Source organism: Cygnus atratus, chromosome 9 (genome assembly GCF_013377495.2).
Source record: "Cygnus atratus isolate AKBS03 ecotype Queensland, Australia chromosome 9, CAtr_DNAZoo_HiC_assembly, whole genome shotgun sequence".
NCBI lineage: Eukaryota > Metazoa > Chordata > Aves > Anseriformes > Anatidae > Cygnus > Cygnus atratus.
Window position 1 is genome coordinate 11741483 of NC_066370.1, and position 20816 is coordinate 11762298.

At 51.4% G+C, this 20816-nt stretch overlaps 1 protein-coding gene across 3 annotated transcripts in view; it reads right to left on the reverse strand.

Moving 5' to 3' along the window:
- HDLBP (high density lipoprotein binding protein) overlaps positions 1 to 20816 on the reverse strand; it is a 37932-nt gene that overhangs the window by 5452 nt on the left and 11664 nt on the right. For 2 of the 3 annotated variants that reach the window (XM_035544468.2, XM_035544470.1), the window contains exons 2-22: positions 16344 to 16411; positions 15700 to 15812; positions 14575 to 14729; positions 13806 to 14021; positions 11945 to 12151; positions 11246 to 11461; positions 10175 to 10381; positions 9850 to 9957; positions 9225 to 9329; positions 8699 to 8777; positions 7876 to 8015; positions 7457 to 7561; positions 7085 to 7198; positions 5655 to 5741; positions 5360 to 5491; positions 4347 to 4565; positions 3286 to 3507; positions 2845 to 3063; positions 2005 to 2143; positions 1055 to 1209; positions 314 to 418 (exon numbers count right to left, since the gene is read on the reverse strand). In XM_035544468.2, the coding sequence (XP_035400361.1) occupies positions 314 to 418; positions 1055 to 1209; positions 2005 to 2143; positions 2845 to 3063; positions 3286 to 3507; positions 4347 to 4565; positions 5360 to 5491; positions 5655 to 5741; positions 7085 to 7198; positions 7457 to 7561; positions 7876 to 8015; positions 8699 to 8777; positions 9225 to 9329; positions 9850 to 9957; positions 10175 to 10381; positions 11246 to 11461; positions 11945 to 12151; positions 13806 to 14021; positions 14575 to 14729; positions 15700 to 15775 (3006 nt within the window). In that variant the 5' untranslated portion in view covers positions 15776 to 15812; positions 16344 to 16411. Of the gene's footprint in view, positions 1 to 313; positions 419 to 1054; positions 1210 to 2004; positions 2144 to 2844; positions 3064 to 3285; positions 3508 to 4346; positions 4566 to 5359; positions 5492 to 5654; positions 5742 to 7084; positions 7199 to 7456; positions 7562 to 7875; positions 8016 to 8698; positions 8778 to 9224; positions 9330 to 9849; positions 9958 to 10174; positions 10382 to 11245; positions 11462 to 11944; positions 12152 to 13805; positions 14022 to 14574; positions 14730 to 15699; positions 15813 to 16343; positions 16412 to 19949; positions 20346 to 20816 lie in introns of those variants that run through there. The other variant, XM_035544469.1, reaches the window with a different exon arrangement.

Consider the following 20816-nt stretch of genomic DNA (forward strand, 5'->3'; position numbering starts at 1 on the left):
AATTCTTCCAAGCAGGCGGGCATGGCCAAGGAGGGAAAACAGCTCTTGCACTGGTAAGAAATCCAGATAGGCCCCAACAAATCCTACAACACTCACGACACCAATTCCCATCATACAGCTTCATCGTGAAACCTAGCAAGCCCCAGAGCCAAGGAGTTCATTACACAGGTCTCACTTTCTTATTATACAGCCTGTATTCTATGGTCAAGCCAAGATGGCCCTGAGTAAGTCACAACTGATTGCCAACACCATAAATATGGTCACTTACAGATTCTCCAGTACGTGGGATTAGGGAGGAAGGGCAACAACTTACTTCAAACTCGTCCATCATTTTACGGATCCCACTTCCTTTCTGGCCAATGATATAACGGTGAAGATCAAAGGGAACTTCCACTTCAATGGTGACAGGAACCAGAGCCTAGAGGGATGGGAACAGAGTTTGCCAGTTGAAAGACTTCTCCTTTCTTTCAGTTTGCCGTATACTTGCTCAAAAGAACGCGTTTCTGGAGTGAGGTACGTTCCCTTGTAGTCAGGGTACAAACTCTGCAGGAGAGAGCACCTGCAAACACCAAGATGACCTGTGGGGTGCTATATGTTTTTTTCCAAACAAGCCATCTGAAAACCCCCTCTGGCATCAGAGGCTGTTCTCATATCCTTGGCTTCCACCTAGCAGAAACTTGGATGACATCACTAGAGGAGAAGCATGGCAAGGTCTGCTGAAGCTGGAATGATTCAGCCTCAATCACACTGTATCTCATCCCAGCCCTGCTTCACAAAAAAGGACGTCATGCTTTTCTGGCAAGTGACTTGGGGCTGCTTGCAGCTGTAGCAATTGCTAGGTCAGGCGCAGTGATTCAAGCCACCTGGCTAAATTATAGAGCAATTGGAGAACTTCCTTTGAGCAATACAGACCTTCGCCACGGTTAGTGTCAGTGACCACCTGGATAGCAACCTTGACCGAACAGTTTTTACTACCATCACTACAGCATGCAGCGAGCTTCTTGCATCAGGACATGACTACATTATAAGGTTAAAGGGTTTGGAAGCCACGTACCTGCAGCGCCTCCTTTGCTGCCTCACACTTCTCCCTGCGGCCAGAGATGATGATGATATCACACTTCTTTGGAGAGCTGGGGTCTCCATCCTTCCCATCCTTGCCTTCCCCACCCTCCTCGCCATTCTCCTGCACAGCTGGCTCTGCGACAGGGGCTGAAAACATGGAAAGCCTTGTGTTAAATAGACAAAGACCCCTCCTTGCTCAACATCTCCCCCTCCAGATCCTCAGGCTCAGCCTGGTCACGAGATACCAGACACTACAGCCTGCTATGGAAGAGGTTACTCCTGACACAGTCAGCTTGCCACGGCTTAGCCTAGACTGAGCAGAACAAGAACATCCACTGAGATGGTCTCCTCCATGCCTCTCTGCACAGCACTCATATTGCCTTTGCCCGCGTGGGGAGGACCTGCAGTTGCACTCTGGAAGTAGAAGCTGTGCTCCTACGACAGCAGAGGCAATAAGGCTGGCAGTTCCTTCAGCAACAGGGAATTTCACTAGCACGGCGCTGGATGTTACAGCAGGACGGCTGGTGGTAGACCAGACTACTCAACAAAAATAGGCAGAGCAGGCCCCAGGCCAGCAGGCCCCAGCTGTGCTGAATTCAGTACAGCCAACAATGAGATCACGAGAACTCCAAGAAACCTTGACAAGCCTGCAGAGCAAGAGAGCAGCAGCAGGATCTGCTTTTGGCTAGGACAGGTCCTCGTGCTCCCTGCACTCTGTGGTGAGAACATATTCAGAACTCACAGGTTTGCATTTTTACCCCCTAAAAGTGGCCCCTCTTCCCAAGAGGACACGGTTGATTCCGAGCCCAGATCCAAGGACGCTGCAGGGAACACCTGGGGTCACTTCTCCACAGATTTTAAGTAGAGCTTCTTCACCGATCAAGTGTAGACTACACATCTGATCACCCCAACTGCCATGTGAACATGCATCCATGGGTATACCTGGGTTCTCCTCCCTGTCAGGGAATTTGATCTGGACACCATAGTCCCGGGTGATCTGCTGGATCCGAGATCCTTTGGGGCCCATAATGGAGCGGTGGAACTTTTGTGGGATGGTGCATTCGATTGTCACTTGAGCTTCCTGTGAGAAAGCAGAGTTGCTCTATTGCGACGCAGCCTCTTTCACTGCAGCAAACAAGATGCTTGCACGTGGTGAAATCCATAATGGACACAGTGAGGTGTTGGGAAAGGTAACAGCTGCTGTCATGGAAAGAACTGAAAGTTTCCTAGAATCTTTCCCTCTCTCAGAGAAGTTAGCATGAGCTATTTTAATGAAGGCTGCCTCCAGCCCGTGATTTTAAAGGCTTCAGAGACCAAAGGCTCAAGCTTGCTATGACTCTGAAGGGGAAGAAGTAGTAAGAGAAAGGAAAAAGATAATGAAGGAAGGAAAGGAAGAGCAGAGGTCTGACTGATGGTTGTTTCCAAAACGCAGTACTAACAGGACAAGAAACCCCAGGGAGCAGCCCCTACCCAAGACCAGGCATGGAGAAGCACAAGTGGGCTCCAAATTTTTCATGTCTAAAGGTACCCCAAACAAAGCTCTCCCCCAAAACAAGAGGAAGGTCAAAGGAGGCAATCACTTGAAACAGCATTGCCATTTTGGAGCCAGCAGCCCTTCCCCATGCTGGGATCTAAAGTCTGCAGCCCCTATGTTGACAGCAAAGCTTTAAATCCCAAATCTGTTGTGGGACTTGTTCACATAAAGCTTGGCTGTACAACAGGTTCAAGAAAGGTACAGCTGAAGCAACAAAGTATGGAAAAAACAGCTTTCCTGGGACTTACCAGGTCCTCGATGATCTCCTGGATGCGTTTCTTGGCTGCCTCAACACAGTCCTTGGCTCCCTTGAGGGTGACTTTGTCGCTCTGGGTGCCAGAGCGTGGGAAGCTGACCATCACACCACCGTACTCATCAGCGATCTCACGCAGAACTTGCCCCCTCCGGATGACGAAGTGGCGGTGGTGCTTGGGGTCAACCACCATGGAGTCTTCAACCACGTTATCCTGCCAACAGATGACAGCAGCCAGTCAGCCCTGCCCTTCCTGGCCATCATCACCCATTTTCTGCACTCAACGGAAAACAGTTTACAACCTCACTCCAACAAGCGACAGCGAAGAGGATCTTCCTGAGCTCCCACCACGCTCATGGTTCTAGGACAAACAGGTCCTCCACACTAACTCATTACATCTTGCTGCAGTGACAGGTAGGAAAGTAGCAGTTCTTACCAGGTTCTTGATGAGGGCCTCCAACTCCTTCTGCGCCTCTTTGACAGCTTCCTCAGTTCCCATGATAGTAATCAGCTCCTGATCTTTGTCCTCAGAGGTTGGGAAGATGATGCGGGCCCCAGTGTTGTCACGCACCTTACGGATGTTGCCACCGCCTTTACCAATAAGGAATTTGTGGTACTCTGGCTTTGCACGGAGGTCCACAGTGTAACTCTTTGTTTGCTGTAAGGAGGCAGATCCACACGGAACACGTCAATATGCAGCAAATACACATCTGCATCAACAGCAGACATGCAGCTCTGTAACTGCACACACATGCACAGTGTTGCATGAGGAAGGTAGATGTAGCTTGCTGTCTCAGTCAAGAAGGTTTGAAGAAAAAACACTACATGAAAGACGTTCTCAGCGCTGAAGAGCTATCTCTACACTCAGCACAACTGGGGAGAATATGAGCACAAAAGAGTTCCTGGGGAGAAGGGTCTGGGACTCACGCTGGGCAGCAAAATCATCGCCTGTCTGACTGCTGTAAGCCAGGCAGCAGATGGAACCAACCAACCAGGGGAATGTGCTCACATGCTAGCATTAAAAAGGGCTTTTTCTTGCTGTTAAAATGACCAGTCAAGTGACTCCAACTTAGAGCAATACCTTGTAACCAAAGGCTCCCAAACCCAATTATACAGAGAAATATAAGAACTGGAGCTGGAATTCAGAGACAAGGAAAAAAAGGAAAGGAGATACTCAGAGGCAGCTGTTTCAGAGAGGCGTGGCTATCCACCAGCATTCAAACCACAGCAGTAGGGAGCCTTAGCCCTCTGAGTATGTCCCCAGCCTTGGAAGAGAAGCATTTCTGCCAGTTCTTCTGCCCACGGGGGAAGAACTCATTGTCACAAGGACAAAAGTGTAGTTTTCTTTCAATCATCCCAACTGTACTCAAATCCCTCGGAGGAGGATTAAGCTGTCTCATGCCAGAAGCTTCTCAGCAGGCTGAGGGGATCATTTGAACCCCGAAAGAGAAACAGCTGGCCAAACCAATCTGTTCCTTTCCTTACAACAGGGCTCACCTTCTCTTCTGCCAGGTGCAACAGCTGTTTCTTGGCTTTCTCTACATCCTGTGCTGGGCCCCTGATGGTCACGGTGTCACTGCCAGAGCCCTCGGTGGGAAAGTGGATGTGGACTCCACCACACTCCTCCATGATGGAGCGGATGAAGCGGCCTTTGGCGCCAATGAGGGAATTGTGCAGTTTGGAAGGAATAGAGACCTCCACCTCAGTGATGTTGGCCTAAGAAAGGACAGTAGCAAGCTGTTAATTAAGCTGCAGAAACGTGTTTGTGCCTACCCTGCTTACCTTCCAACTCCCACATTACTACGATCTTTATGGAGCTACGTGTAAGAAATGCCTGACCCCAGAGGTTTGAAACTGGCTGCCCCTGATACATGAACAGCCAGAGGCAGGCTCATCAGCATCATCCCACAGCACAGTCAATTTTAGATGAATTACGTCCTGAGAGCAAATACCATGAATGCAAATTCAGTCTCTGATGAGGAGATAGCAGACCTACGTCAAGCCCTCCATTTGGAGGTGCAACCAGCTCCTGTCAGGTAGCACAAGTTTGCTCTCTTGTAACTTGCAAGGTATTGTGGGGAGTCAGCACTGGGAGACCAGCCTCCCAGTGACGGACTTTCATCTTAGCTCAGTTCCTTGCTTTGTTCACGATGATGAGAGCTGTCCTCATTAATGCTGAGCACGTGGTATTTTTAGTTTGCTTGATCTCAGTTAAAGCACAGCCTTCCCTAGTTCACAAGTGACACTTCAGAGGGACAGCCCTACTTGCATCCTGATAAGCTATAAAAAGAGACTTCCCTGAAAGAAGTGACAGATAACACAGGCATAAATCAGGGCTCTGAGCTACTGGCAAATTTTGCTAAGATCTTAGGTTTTAGATTCAAGAACAGACTGACATGCACTGCTGTCTCCTCCCTGCCTTCTCCCACTACAACCATTTCTTCTGAACTTATGCATTCTAGCAACATTTTCAAGTCCCTTATCTGCACCAGGTCAGTCACTTCACTTACCAGCTCCTTTTGGATGGCAAGAATTCTGTGGCGAGCAGCTTCACAGTTCGCTCTCTTTCCTGTGATAACAATTGTCTCCGAGTTGCTGTTCTCTGCTGGGAGATCGATTTTGGTGTTGCTTTCTTCACGGATCTGCCACAAAAAAAAAAAAAAATCATTTCAGAGGTGTCCCACGTCACAAGAAAGCACTTGGAGGTTACATTTCACATCATCAACAAGCAGGGAAGAACAGCAAGTGGGATTTAGCAGCAGGCAGTGATCATACTGAGCACCAGAGACAGGACAGTTATATCACCTTCTTGATGTTGGCACCTCCTTTCCCTATGATGTTCTTGTGGAATTGCTTGAAGATGGGAACAGAAATTGAAAAGCTGTTTTCAACCTAAGGGAGAAAGGAAGGGAGAATTGAACATTACGCTGTCACAGCAAGCCCCATGCCAGGAACTTGAAAAACGTGAACTTTGTCAATAGGTTTAGACCCAAGGAAGTTGTCTACACAAGAACTGCAAGAATAAGCAAAAGGAAGAGTCGTGGTGAATGAAGTTAAATCCAGTTGGAGGCCGGTCCCTAGTGGAGTCCCCCAGGGCTCAGTGCTGGGGCCAGTCCTCTTCAATATCTTTATCAATGATCTGGATGAGGGGATCGAGTGCACCCTCAGTAAGTTTGCAGACGACACCAAGTTAGGTGCGTGTGTCGATCTGCTCGAGGGTAGGAAGGCTCTGCAGGAGGATCTGGATAGGCTGGACTGATGGGCTGAGGCCAACCGTATGAAGTTCAACAAGGCCAAGTGCCGGGTCCTGCACCTGGGGCACAACAACCCCAAGCAGCGCTACAGGCTGGGAGATGAGTGGTTGGAAAGCTGCCTGGCCGAGAAGGACCTGGGAGTACTGGTTGATAGTCGGCTGAATATGAGCCAGCAGTGTGCTCAGGTGGCCCAGAAGGCCAACAGCATCCTGGCCTGTATAAGAAGCAGTGTGGCCAGCGGGGCTAGGGAAGTGATTGTCCCCCTGTACTCGGCTCTGGTGAGGCCACACCTCGAGTACTGTGTTCAGTTTTGGGCCCCTCGCTACAGGAAGGACATGGAGGTGCTCGAGAGAGTCCGGAGAAGGGCAACGAAGCTGGTGAGGGGTCTGGAGAACAAGTCTTATGAGGAGCAGCTGAGGGAGCTGGGATTGTTCAGCCTGGAGAAGAGGAGGCTCAGGGGTGACCTTATTGCACTCTACAGGTACCTTAAAGGAGGCTGTAGAGAGGTGGGGGTTGGTCTATTCTCCCACGTGCCTGGTGACAGGACGAGGGGGAATGGGCTCAAGTTGTGCCAGGGGAGGTTTAGGGTGGATATTAGGAAGAACTTCTTTACTGAAAGGGTTGTTAGGCATTGGAATGGGCTGCCCAGGGAAGTGGTTGAGTCACCATCCCTGGAGGTCTTTAAAAGATGTTTAGATGTAGAGCTTAGTGATATGGTTTAGTTAGTTAGGTCAGAGGTTGGACTAGGTGATCTTGGAGGTCTCTTCCAACCTAGATGATACTGTGATTCTGTGAAGTGCCTTCAAATACAGCCTTTAAATAACAGATATTACCCTCCTGCCTGCATCTAGCCAGAAATTTGTCCAGAGCTCCATCATCTTGAAGTGTTTCAGTCCCAACCAAGTACAGTGACAGTACACCTGTACTTTTTTCCTGGGCTACCCAGATGTGTAGGAGAGAACAGACAGAACTCCCCCTTACCAGGTCTGCCACCATCTTTTGCATGTACTTTGTGCACTTCTCCACCTCGTTCTTGGGACCTCTAAGTTGGACGATGTCGCTCTTGTGCGCTGGGTCTGGGAAGTTGATAATAACCTGCAAGGGGTAATTATTGATAGTAAACTCAAAACACATGCAGGAACTGCTACGTCAGACACATGCAAAGCTCAGGGAAATCCTATACATCCTTTGTCCCATTCAGAAAAGGGTAGCCACGTTAGCAGCCTCTGGCCAAGAGAAGTATCTTCTTATTTGTATTAGAGGATCGCTACATTTATGATTTCAGCAACAACAAGACTAGTACACAAGTAAGAAACATCCCCTCTGGATTCCTCATCTCCTTGAAAGCCTTACCTCTGGGAATTTCTCCCGGATTTCCCGGATCCGCTCGCCCTTCTGCCCAATGATGGTCCGGTGGAATTTCTGCTCAATGATTAGGTCCTTGGTGCGTTCATTTTCCTGATGGTAATACAGATTACAGTTGAGTGTTCAGCAGGAGAGCCATATACTTTTATTTACCAGCTTGCTGCCTGACAGTTTACCTGTCAGCAGTGTCCCTTTTTTCTCCTCTAGAGAGGATTCACTCTACATTGACAGAGAAGGAGTATGCAAGGGAATAGAAAAAGAAAAACACACTGTGAGCAGCAACTTGCACTTCAGATCATCAGATCCAAGTTCTCAGTGGGCAAAGGGCACACGTTTGCACCAGAAGTTATGTTATGAACGTAACAGCCCAAAACCCTGTGGCCTCCCAAGCATCACATCCTGCTCACCATACGGGAAGCGAGTTCCAGCAGCTCTTTCTTGGCCTGTTGGACCCCCTGTGGGTCTCCTTCAATTCTGATCAGGTTGCTCTTCTCATTGTCCGGTGGAATGCGTACAGACACCTTGTAGAGGTCCTTAATCCTGTTAACTTCAAGGCAAGGATGGTGGTGACACAGCCTGCTAGGCCAAGACTTGCAACAAGGCATCTTGATTATCAATGCTTAGAAGCTGTTTAAAAAGTAAACCTCTGAAAAGAGGCTACTGGGGTGGGGTTGAAACAGAGGCAAGTGCCTCTTCACTCTGGAGTTCTACAAGAGCAGATCTGTGCCACACAAGAACTGCACAAGTAAATGCTGTGGCATCCAGAGAGCAAAATGCTCGCTCGCTAGAGTGAGGCATCTCTTTCCTCCGCACCATGTTTACATCAGAAGGTGATCATTCATTTCTCATCCTGAATTCTTTAATGGGGAGAAACTCATTGGTATATTTCCACCACCCCCTATCAGCTGCTAAAGTGTAACTCACACAGAGTAACTTGAAAAAAAGTTAAATTTAATTCTCCAACCAGGATAAAATTTCCTCCAGAACCTAGCAAAGTCATCCCACCACTGTTCAATCTGTCAAGATGCTTTCATACATTAAAGCCACCCCAAGCACTTACTGCTTATTTATCTCCTTGTGTCTATTTATCTCCTTGTGCCATTACCACCCTAGAAGAGCAGATGAAACGTGATGGAGACACCACGCTAGATGAACTACAGAGCCCCGGACACTACCTACTGAACACGGAGAGTCCGAGCATGGCGAAGATTAGAAAGGCACACCACTTACTGTTAGCTCCATTCTTGCCAATGAGGTGTCGGTGGAATTTGTGGTCAACGTTGATTTCTGCATAATCCATCCGGTTGATCTGCAAAGAATTGTACAGGGCTAGGTAGGACAGGCCAACCGTTCTCCCCTCTTGTGCCCTAAGTAACTGCCTGATGCCAGCATTGGCACTAACTCTCCAGTAGTCAGCTATAAGCGCTCCTCCTGCTCCTAAGTGGAATGGAAACACTTCTCTGTTTTGAGCTGAGAGCACCATGCTTGTGAAGCACTTAAAAGAACTTACACACCTCCCTAGTTACAACTGAACGACAATTCTTCCTTCTCTGCATCAAAAGATTTAAGACCTGCTGCTGATTTTTTAAGAATGCCAAAGGTGAGTTTTGCAACCAAGTGCTTTGTTCATCTGCTACACAACTTGCCTCCTGCAAGTTCTGTTAAGCATGGCAAGATAGGGATGCGATACAGACGTGATACCTAACTCATCATCTCTGCCCCTTCTTAGGTACTGGAACTAGTAACACCAACTTACCAGATCCTTGACCATGACTTCAATCTGTTCCTGAGCCACATTCACATCTTCTGTAGGTCCTTCCAAAGTGATTTTATCCTCTCCTTCTGTGAATTCGATGTGAACCTTGAGACAAAGCAATCGATTCAGTAACAATTTTCCGAGATGCAAGACAGGTCAATGCTGTTAGTCAGGCCTACAACACCTCTGCCGCTAAGAGACGTTTTCCTTCCCACAAAGCACACCCATTATTCTCCTGCTTTCAGAAGACGGTTAACTTACAATTTTGGCCATGCCATAGCATCTAGAGCCTAGGGCTTTGGCGCTGTCCTTACTATCTGCAAGGGCTTTGAAGACGTTACTTGCCTAACCTTTCTCTAGACAATAACTCAAAGTGAGAAGCCGAGTTTAATTCAGCATTTCCAGGTATGTTACTATATCAACTAGTACCATATAAAGCTTCCTTTGGAGGGCTCAAGCCAGAAGAGTAACTTATGATGAGTAGTGTTTGCCGCAGTAAAAGAGAGGCTCCCTTTAATATTAAAATCTGCGTCATTTCCTCCCTTGTTTCACCCACACCAGAATACATTCTTCTCTTCTACAAATAGTGATCTGGACTAAACCACATTCTACAGCTGAGGTATACCTTTGGCATCTGCTGAGTTATTTTGGCCAGGTTTTGTCCTTTCTTTCCAATAATGAAACGATGAAGCCAAGAGGGGGCAGAGACCGAGGAGACGGTAAAACTGTTGGCCTGAAAGACAGAAAATCAGAGCAGCTGTTTGATGGACAGACTGGAAGAAATCTTCACAAAAATTCAGGTCCGATTTCTATGTTGCACCCTCAGTACTGACTTAGTGTAAGCAGCATCTCTAACAGCCCAACCAAGACCATTCCCACTCTGCCTGTCAGCGCTCCCAGATACATCTTTATGCGACTTTCTGAGAAGGCCTAGTCCATCCTGCCAGTACCTTTGCATAGACTTCAGTCAATGCCTGCCCAAGCTTTTCGGGCTCGCCTCGCAGTATCACCGTCTCCGAGCTACTGTCAGTGGGTGGGATCTCGACAGAGACTCCAGTTTTCTCCAAGATCTCCTGCAGGGAATTCCCCTTGGGGCCGATGACATACTTGTGCTGGGACTTCTTCACCTCCACGGCAATGGTAGTAGTCTTCTTTTTCTGTGGGGGCAGAGGCACTGGGGCGTCAATCACAGGGGGCCGGGGAAGGACAAGAGTGAAAGGAAGAGGCAACAGATGCAGTGAAACTCTGCACCCAGGAAAGAGCAAAGCAAAGGCGAGCGCACTGGTTCTGCAGTACCCCAGCACCCTTCGGGCCCTTACCCACAGAAGGCTTTGCGCTCACAGATTCACAGTTGACTGGTACTCTGTGGCAAACTCCCTGGGACACTACATGGAGGAGACCACAGGCACGCACACACACACAGTCTTGCACGCACACACACGCACACACACAGTCTTGCACAACAGGGCTCAACACCTAGCTGTCCCCCAGGCAGTACTGTAACGCAACACCATGTAGGCTAGTTGGCCATAAGCTGATTATCTCTGCTGAAATCCAGACTGGTAAGAATACAGACCTAACCATGAGGAAAAACAGCTCGACAACCCACAAGAAGGATATTCACAATGATGCTGGCTGTGGAAAATAAACTGGAGTGAAATTCACTCTTCAGCAACTTGTACTTATGTAACAACTTTGATGATGTGAGGTGGCCACCACTGGAGACTTCACACTTCGCTCCTTGGTAGCACCTGTGTGAACAAGAGCCAGGGGAGCTCTTTGTGGTCTGCTGATTCCCCCCATGACACAGAAAAGCGGGACGTCTGTCACCTCCCTGGTAGCGTCAGCCCAAGTCCCACTCTGCTGAGTAAGGAAATGGTAAGACCCAGGGCTGCAAGGGCTGCGGAGCCAAAGCTGACACGAGGAGGATGTGATGGAGAGATGCACAAGAAGAACAAGAAGGGAACAGGGACTACAAACAGGTGGGGGGAAGCTGGGGATCTTTTACAGACCATCCATACCTTCTCCTCATAGATCTTCTTAACACGAGCGACAGCCTGGGCTAACTGCTCCTTTTCTCCGGTGAAGACTATCTCTGTCTTGTTGACACTGGGTGGAGGAATGTTGATGCGTGTCCCTGTGTCCTGCATGAGTTCGCTCACCAGCTTGTTGTAAGGGCCAGCGATGAAGGGGTGGTACACCTTCTCCACATCCAGCCGCTCCACGGCACGCTTATCCTACAGGAGCCCAGAACAGACCTCTGTGGGAACTGCCCTCCGTAATACAGTCTCTGCCAGACACCAGTACAAGCTAAGTTCCCAGTGCTACCCTACCTGACACTCGGGCCCAGGCACCCTTTCCAGTCTGCAGGCTTGTAGATCTCCATCCACCCCCTTCAATCTACAAATCCTGCTGTTGCTACAGGCGTTTTACGATATTCACTTCTGTAACATCTTGCCTTATCTCAGCTGGTACCTTATTATGGTCCATTTCAAATATGAACCAAACTTACTGGAATTCAGAGATGGTCGAAACGGAGAACCAGAAGTTGCAGAACCCAACATAGGTGCTCATACAGTCAGCAGCACAGTACACATCTCCGCTCAGACTAATACTAGCCACTGAGCGTGGCCAGAGTGGCTACGAATACCTAATATTCAGTGGAGAAACAAAATGGCGCTCTAGCTAATACCATGAGTAAGATTACAGCACTGAGGTACCTGCTCAGCAGAGATAAGCAGGATCTCATGTCGGGCTTTCTCAATCCCTTCTTTAGTGCCGGTGATCTTGATCTGGTTGCTGGGGTCATCCGGGCGGGGGATCTGGATTTTAGTTGCAGTTTTGAGCTCCAGGTCCTGCAGCTTCTCGCCGTTCTTTCCAATGACAAAGCGGTGGTGCTCCTTGGGGATAGCAACTGTTGCTGAAGCCTGAAAACACAGGAACCAAGCATCTGTGAGAATCCTTGCCTACTGCAGTAGATCCACAGAAGCAGAGCCAAGGAAAGCAAGTTAGATGCTGCTCAGCAGTACCACTAAGGAGCAAACACAATGTCTTCCCAGCACATTCTGTCTAAGGACCGATACTGCACCAGAACAGTTGATCTACAATACCTGTACACCAGGAGTCTAAATCCCACCTTTCATTCAAAACCCTTCAGTTTCTACAGAAGTGATACTCAGAGTTTGCAAAGGCCTTCAGGCACAGATGAGGAGGTGCCTGTCTTTCAGCACGACAAGCAGAAGCAGTACCAGACAACAACTGAGACGATGGCTCAAGGGTGGCGTTTATCTGAACTCTGACTGCTGCTAAAGCTACAGAGAACAAGACACACGGTCTGACTCCTAGGAAACAGAAATTCAACACCAGAAACCTATTTGAGCAGGCAGACAGCTATGAGATGCTTACTGCTACTCACTGGTGTCTCCAATCTAACGCTGCTCCCAGGGCTACGTGTAGAAGAACCCTCACAGAAAAGGGGTCCCGAGAGATTCCCTCAATTTACCTTCAAAGGGCTGTTTTATAATAGTAATTTCTGACTTCTTCCCTTCTCACTGAGTTTTTATCAACATGCTAGCTTATCACTGCTATCACGCTCTCAATACCTGTAAATATTTAACTACTAACAGCAATTAGGCACTTAAAATTCAACCTACACTGGAAAAAAATAAAAAAGATCATTTGGTCTTCAACTCTGTGTCCCTATAATGAAGCCAGCCAAACCTAGGAGAGCTGGGAATACAGACACACCTTTGTCTGGGGCCAGGGCAGTAGGAGGTACGTTCGGGGACAGTTGGTCATGTATTTGTGGTCGTGTATTTCAGCACAACCTGAATTAATTTTTGAAATGGACGTTATTTAGGGTTTGTCCCTCTCTCTTCCCTCTGGTAGGGTATGACACATGATTTGAATAGCACTGAAGCAAAATGCAGCATTAACTACTGCATTAACTACCTTTGACATTACACTTCAATGCGCACTACAAGACCTGGCTGTGATACAGCTTAACAAGAACTACCACCCTAATTATGAACTCAAAAATCTGAAGGTTACAAATCAAAACCTAAAGGACTGAAAGGAGAAGCAATTGAAACAACGGGGCTGTGGCTCCTTACCAGTGTGGCTTGAGTTACTCAATGCAGAACCCTGATCTGAAGCTTTCAGCTTCTGGCAGGATTTCCCTCTTCTCTACCTGTCATTCTCCCATCTCTCCACGTTCTCCTCTGAAGGACTACAGAGAAGGCACAGTCCCATTCCCCCATGCTGCTAGCTTCGTGTGAAGGGCCTGCTCCCCCTCCAGCACCAGCACCTCAGCATAAAGTCACTGTCTGCAATTCAAGTGTTCTGAGATTGCAGACTCCACCCTCCATGCAACAGCATGGCCTGTAATTAGCTTTGAACCCTATTTTAAGCCTCATCTCCATTCCAAATTGCCAATTGTATGCTTTGAAAATATACAGCAAAGCTAAATTACTCATCTAATAACACCTCTTTGGCTTATAAGCACACGCCCAGGGGTCCCAAAACATTTGCGAGTCTTGGGGAAGAGCAAAGACGAAGTGTGAAACAGTTAGATGCCCTCACCTGAGTCTGCAGCCGAGCGACAATCTCCTTCCGAGCCTTCATGACTGCTTCCAACTTGCCAGAGACCATGATGGAAAGGCCTTGGTCCTTTGCGAGAGACAGCTCCAGGTGAGCTCCTGTCTTCTGCATGATGTCAAGGCAGATCTTGGCCTGCTCGCCTTCTCCAAACTGATTCATGTCCTTGTACTTCCTCTCCTCCAGTGGCACATGAAACACCTGCTCAGCCACAGGACAGATGGGCACAGCAAGCAGTCAGTACGCTTTTGATTGCCAGTGCCTCCCTCCATTGCCGTACTGGACTCCACTGACATAGTAAATTCCCAGCTTCGTGCAACCCCTCAGCCCTTCCAGTGGAGACACCAGCTGCAAGCAGGGAACGTGCAAGAGCACTTCAGCCGGCAGACTGTCCCACACCAGGGGTCTTCCTAAAGTATGGCAGGCAGGAGTGCTAAGCTACGGTGGGAATATTTTAACACATTAGCGCTCGTTGCTTGAATTCTGCAATCCTCCCTTCAGGCCTGCTCTAGTAGCTATTTGTGCAACAGGGATTGAGAGCTTTCTCTGAATAGTTTTCCAACACATCCTTCCCCCCTCAGAGTGGTCTTAGGTCTCAGCTGCAGTCCTCCTCGCAGCCTGGGAGAACGTAGAGCAAAGAGCCTGCCAATCTGACACATGAAGGATTTCACACTCTGGGGAAAGCGAGCTTCACTTCGCCTACTTTTTGGACGAAGGCTGGGCCGGGGGGAATAGGGCACCTGCTCCCACCAACCTGAGTGATGACAGAAGCCTTTATCGGTCGGATTTTGCTCCAGGGCCCAGCAGGTTCCTGGGCAGCTTCCAAACATGGTGCTTTCTCAGGGAGCGGAGGGAAGGCTTCCTTGTAGGTTGGAGGATCATTCTCTTCTTCAGAGTTTAAAGCTGTAACTGAGGTGAAACAAACAGGGTGAAGAGATGCTCTCCAGGCAGAAACGCCCCTGTTCATCACAGGGGGTGCAGGTGTGTTCAGGTTATGTGTTCCCTACGCACACACTGTGTGTTCCCTATGAAGGGAGAGCAAAGGACGTGTGCACTACTATTAATCCTATTAGGGTTGTGTTTGTGGAGCAGCCAACTCTGGAGCACAACTGACCTCAGTACAGTACAGACCGCAGCAGATGCCAAGACCAATCAGCCTTGTCTGAGCAGACACTTTGGATGCAGAAAGTGAAATGTGCAAGCAAATGGTGGCAGCAAACAGCACATTTCTGCAACCTTTGTAAAGAGGAGCTAATGAAGGGATAACAAGCTGAGCAGGAAGAACTGAACGGAACAGAGCAAGGCTGCAAGTCCGAAGGGGATAAGACAAACGTACACCAGAAGGAAGGCAGGGAGAAGCACTACAGTTAGAAGCAGACTGCAGGGAAAGCCTGGATGGGGACCTTATGCTCCACTCAGTTGTGCGCTGGACTGTGCCAAGTGGGCCAGCTGGCAGCTGGCGGATGGGTGCAGAAACGCACCAGCGAGCCAGTCAGCACAGTTACACTGACATCCCCCCCAGAACCTGGATGAGCAAAGGAAGAAAAGGACCGAGTCCAACACGCTGATCCCATGAGGCTCCCTTGCAGCCCAATGCCCCACTGTTGCATGTATGCTGTCCCATGGCTGACAGAATTGCCAGTCAGAGCTCTGTGGAGATCTGAGGCTTGCTTCCTCCTGGCTCTGCACCGCGCAGCATCACCTCTGTGCTGCCGTTGGTGGAAAGCCAGAGTACGTGGTGAGCCACCAATCTAGGAACGAAGAATGCAATTTCTGCACACTTGTGGTGAACTGGATGCCTGGAGTGAGCTTGGGTAACAGCAAGGAACCTTGTTTGTGCTTAAAGGCACATCATGGGAACTCAGCTGTGTTTCCTCACCTTTCACCTGCTGCTGAGCCAGGCCGCTGCGGTGTTCAGCGAAGCTCTCCTGGGTCAAAACTGCCACGGAGCTCATTGTCGACTTCCCACCCACACACAATCCGGGTATGCCACTGGAAGAGATGGAGGAGGCAGCACTATTACCAACCCCATTTGAGGTGCACAAAAATTACTCCACCAAGACAAAGCATGTGTTACTAAATGCTCTTCCGGTCAGCCAGACACTACAAGGCACCTACAGTGCCAGTCACAGCTGCCCAGTTCTCTTACTGGACCAGCGGGGAGCTCACAGCACAGCGGACACCAAAACCAGAGCTCCTCATTAAGAAGAGAGAGGATGTGCAACCTAAGAAGGTCACTGGAAAGGGGGACAACAGAAGTTGTTAAAGGATACACTAATTAATCTATCTATTATTAAAGGCGTGCGGTTTTTAAAACAGTATCCGAAGGTCTAGATAGTCAGTCCAAGACCACTGTTTAATCCTGCAGAGAAAATGAAAAAGGCTCAGGATTCTACCTCTTCCTAAAGATGACTTATTTAACTGTCTGAACTGCTGCTGATTTAGGGGTACACTCAGAAAGCCACTCTGATAAGCATGCTTAGCAACAGCAAGATCTTTGGCACTCCCAAAATAGGAACTTACCAGCTAAATGGTCAGTAGCCAGAGAGTCCGTCCTGTAAGCTGCCCGTTTGTCAGCCTGCCAGCTTTTGCTTTATAGAAAAAGAAAAGAAAAATATTTATGTGGCTGCTCCAAGACTACAGGAAAACACAACACCCCCGTTACTGTAACTTTCAAGAGAGCACTGACTGTACTGTGTTTCAAGCTTACATCCTATCCAAAATATTCTCATACCGAGTCACACCTCACCATACTTTACCTGTCAAATTTTACTAGAGCTACAGACAATGCTGCTGCCTGCTTAAACTTCTCAACAGGAAGCCTGGGGTAGCTGCCCTTCAATCAGACCAGCTACGAGAGCAGCCATCCAGCATCAGGCAAAAATACAGTCAATTAGTAACAAATGTGCAAGACAGACATGAAATTTCAGGGTTGCAAGCAAGCATCGACATCTAGTCAGAGGAGACTAACAACCTGAAAACCTGCCAACAACACTGCCATCAGTCAGAAGTTAGGAATGTAGTTTAGTGGAGCTTTGGTGAATCAACATCGACGGCCTCGCAAACTACGGCAAACGCTCAGGGCTATCCACACACAGCTACTGGCCAGTCCACCTCTCCATTTTTTACTGTAATAAGATGATACACCAGGCTCTGAACCCTGTCTTCAGGCCTAACCCTGTCTGTCGGAAGGAAAAAAACCCGCACTAATTTACACAGATTACTTTAAAGGCATCCACAAGATGGGACCAGGAAAAAAAGAAGCTGTTGGTGGGAGCTTTACATCCCCTGCATCTGGACCTGCAGCTCTGTTACAGAAGTGCTCAGGAATATAAAGACGTAAGAGCCAGGACACCGCACACTGTCAGATGTACGGAAGTTCACCCCCACACCCTCCAACTGCTTACGTGTGCTCTTGCTGGGTTTGCAGTCTCCTAAAACCCAGTGCCTCTGACTGCTCATGGCACTACAGATCCCTCCCCTGTGCAAACCCTGCACTGCTGCTGCTTCTGAAGTGAGCTCTGGCACTTTTCGGTAAACTGATGGTTACCATTTCTGGCCTGCCAACGTGTCAGAAAAGCCGCCCAAAACCACAGAGTGTCTGATGTGGCATCTCACATCATTTATATGCTGACACTGTAAGGGGATGTAACAAGAGGCAGGAGGGAAGGAGAGGAAAGAGCAAAGAGAGCAGCAATGCAACCAGGCCATTCAGACCTGATCTGCACTTCAAGGAAGGCCACACAGGGTATTTCCACCTACTGCACTGCCACCTGCTACCAAAGCAATGGAGCTAATGTTACAATTAATTCTCTAACGACCTGTTACTGCGAGGTGACAGCTACCAGTCAGCCACACTGCCTGAAGCACAGCTTCTGCAGCACGCAGAGGCTCTGCAAGGCTGGTACGTGGGTACGGGTGGCTAGTCATCCTAGTCATCTGCTCTCGGAGAAAAGCTCGACTTCTCCCTGCTGGCCATGCTTACACCGGGGACTACACCACCGTGTCGACGGAGCCGCCACAGAACCAAGGGAAGTGGCACTGCACCCGTTGCAGGCTATTTGGGGAAGGCCTTCAAGCAGCCATAGGCTCCTCCAGCCCACCACATCGCTATCGAGGATGCCACCACCTCACAGCAAGCTGCAAGCAGGGCTGAGGGCAGGAGCCAGAAGCACCCCGTACATCACAAGCAGCTGTCAAGGTCTGGCTGGAGCCTTGCTCGTGGCATGGATGCGCTTAAAGCTCTGTCTCCTGGGGAAGTACCACCCGGTTCTGCTCCTCAGAGGAGGGTAAGGATGAGAAGTCAGTGAAACTACGCTCGATACAGTGCTCGCCCGAGAGCCGTAACCTCCAGGCACAGCTGTTGGTTTCACTGTGTCCGCACCAGCTGCAGAGATCTTCCTTGCAGTCAACACCTCAGAGAAGAGCTAGATATTCAACAAGAAAACTAAGGGCAGTATTTACCCACATGAATTTCTGCTTCGTCACCCATGCAGTGAGCTAAGAACAAATGTTATTCATCTCCAGTAACCCCAAACATCTGGTATACTGTAGGCCTCAGGGATTCATCCCTGGCCAAAATTGGAGGCGGCCATCAGAATGGTATTTTAAACATAACGCGAACGGCAGCAGCTCAGGCACTGCGTTTGGAGCCTACACCTCCTCGTCTTCCCACTGTAGGTTTTGAAACTAAGGTTGCAGCTACGTCACGCTAGCGTGCAGCTGACTGGGTCAACAGGTTTTAAGCTGCCTGCTTCGTACACCGTCCGTGGCGCTGCCTTTGTGTGCCAAAAGAAGTTTCAGAAGCGTACAGCACGCTGAAATACGGAGAACAAAATCGTCCTGAAAATAGCCTCTAGCAAGGGCCAGACCTAACCACACGGGAAATATTTGTATGGAGTGAAAAAAAGGCAAAAAAGTCTTGGGTTACACTGCCAATCCGACCAGTCCTCGTGGACAGTAATGGCGAGCTGTGCAGTATCTTACAGACGTATCGGCGTTCTGTTCATCGCAGTAACTAAAACCGGACGCAACTAAGTCTTGCCAAAACCAGCGGGGCTGAGCTGGTCGGGGCAGGCACCGTCCTCTGCCAGGGGCCGGCAGGCTCCGACCTCGCGGTGGCCGGTGACACGGGAAGATCGCCGCTGTGGGGAGCGCTGGCCGAGATCCCCCAGGTGGCCGGCCGGCTGCTGCGTGGCAGGATGGAGCCCTTCGCGTGGCTTCCTGACGCAGCGGACGTGGGCGCGCAACGCGCCCGCTGCCTCCTCGGACGCGGCCGGCCTCGGAGCCGGGCGTTACGGCGTGGCTGCCGTCCCACCGCCCCCGGGGCTCCCCCCGTGCCCCCAGCGGCAGCCCCGCGCCCCGCTCCCCGTCCTCAGGGCCGGGCTCCCGGGGCTCCCCCCGCCGCGCCCCGTCTCCTCAGGCCGGGCCCCCCGGGCGGCACCCGCGCGCCTCCGGGGGGCGGGCGGGCAGCGGCTCCCGGGCCGGGGGGGAAGCGGCGGGCCCGGGGCCGCGCGGGCGGCGCCGCCAGCGCCACCTCAGCACTGCCGGCACCGGGGGCGGGGCGGCGCCCTTAAAGGGCCAGGCCCGGGGCCGCTGTCACGGCGGGAGGGGGACGGGGGGACGTGGGGGGGCGGGCACCGGCCCGCGGCTCCCCGCCGAGCAGCGACCGGCGCTGTGTGGGAGCGGGGCGGCCACGCGGCCTCCGCGAGGGTTCGCGGAAGGGGAGAGAGAGAGAGAGAGAGAGAGGAAACAAACAAATAAATAAATAAAGAGAGAGCCGGACCCGAGCGGGAGGAGAGGCTCGGGGGTGCTGGCTCAGCCCCGGGGTTATTCACCCCGCGCCGTTTCGCAAGGCTCACCCGGCGCTGGACGGGGCGCTGGGGCTCGCGGCGCTGGGACTTCACGCGGAGCCGCCCCGCCGTGCCCCAGCCCGCACCCCCCCGGGGCCGGAGCCCCCGCTCCCCCCTCACCCCCCCCAAAAAAGCTGCCCCCCCCTCCGGCCACGCCGGCCCCGGCTCAGCACGGCCCGTCCCGCGGGCAGGGAGGCCGGCCCGAACCCCGAGCCGCCCCCCCCCCCCCCGCCGGCGGCACCAAGCCCCCCTCACCCCCCGCTTCCCCCCGACTCACTCCGGCCGGTGCCCGCTCGCCCGCTCTACTGGAAGGACCGGGAGCGCTCGGGGGGGAGAGCGGCGCGGCGGCCTCCGCCGGGCCTATATAGGGCGGGCCGCTGCCAATCCCCGGGCCGCACGTCAGCGGGACTTGCCCCCTTCCCGCCCGGCCACCGCCGAGCGGAGCGGAGCGGAGCCGAGCCGCGGCCTGGCCGGGCGCTGGGAGCACGCAGCCGGGGGCAGGCCGCCGCCGCCGCTCTCCGCTGAGGGCTGCGCGCCCCCCGTTCCCCTCACGCCGATTCGGGCTCGGCCCCAACGCGCGGCCCGAGAGCACCCCCGGGGGGGGGGGGGGCTGGCGGAGAAAAGTTCCAGCTCGGCACCAGGGCGCCGAGAGCCGCCGCTGCCACGTCACGCTGCCGGGGCCGGCCCGCGTTCCGCCAGCGAGAGCAGAGGGCCGGCACCCAGCGGGACGCAGCTCCCCGCGGCCCCCGAAGCGCTCGCCGCTGTTCTGGGGCTTTCGCTCCCTTGGGTTCCCAGCCCCAGCTCTAACTCGGCTGCGCCCAATTAACTCCTGTGCGGCTGGGCGCCGCGGAGCCCAGAAGGCAGCATCTTGCTGAAACCCCCTCGTCCTGCTCCCCGAACTCCTCCTCGTTACCTGGCTCAGCAGTGGCCCTCTGTGGGGACGTGCTGCCTCGTACCTATGGGTACTGTAGGTCCTCTGTGTACGCAGGACGTCCTGCAACCAGCAGCGTTGCCGGGACGTTACGGAGTTCTGAGTTTTTATCGCAGCTCCCTCTCCCAGACTGTTTAAGAGGGAATATCCTTACGCGTCTCCGTGCCTCTTCCTTTATTTGCAGTTGCAAGTGGCAGGAGGTTACTGGCAGGC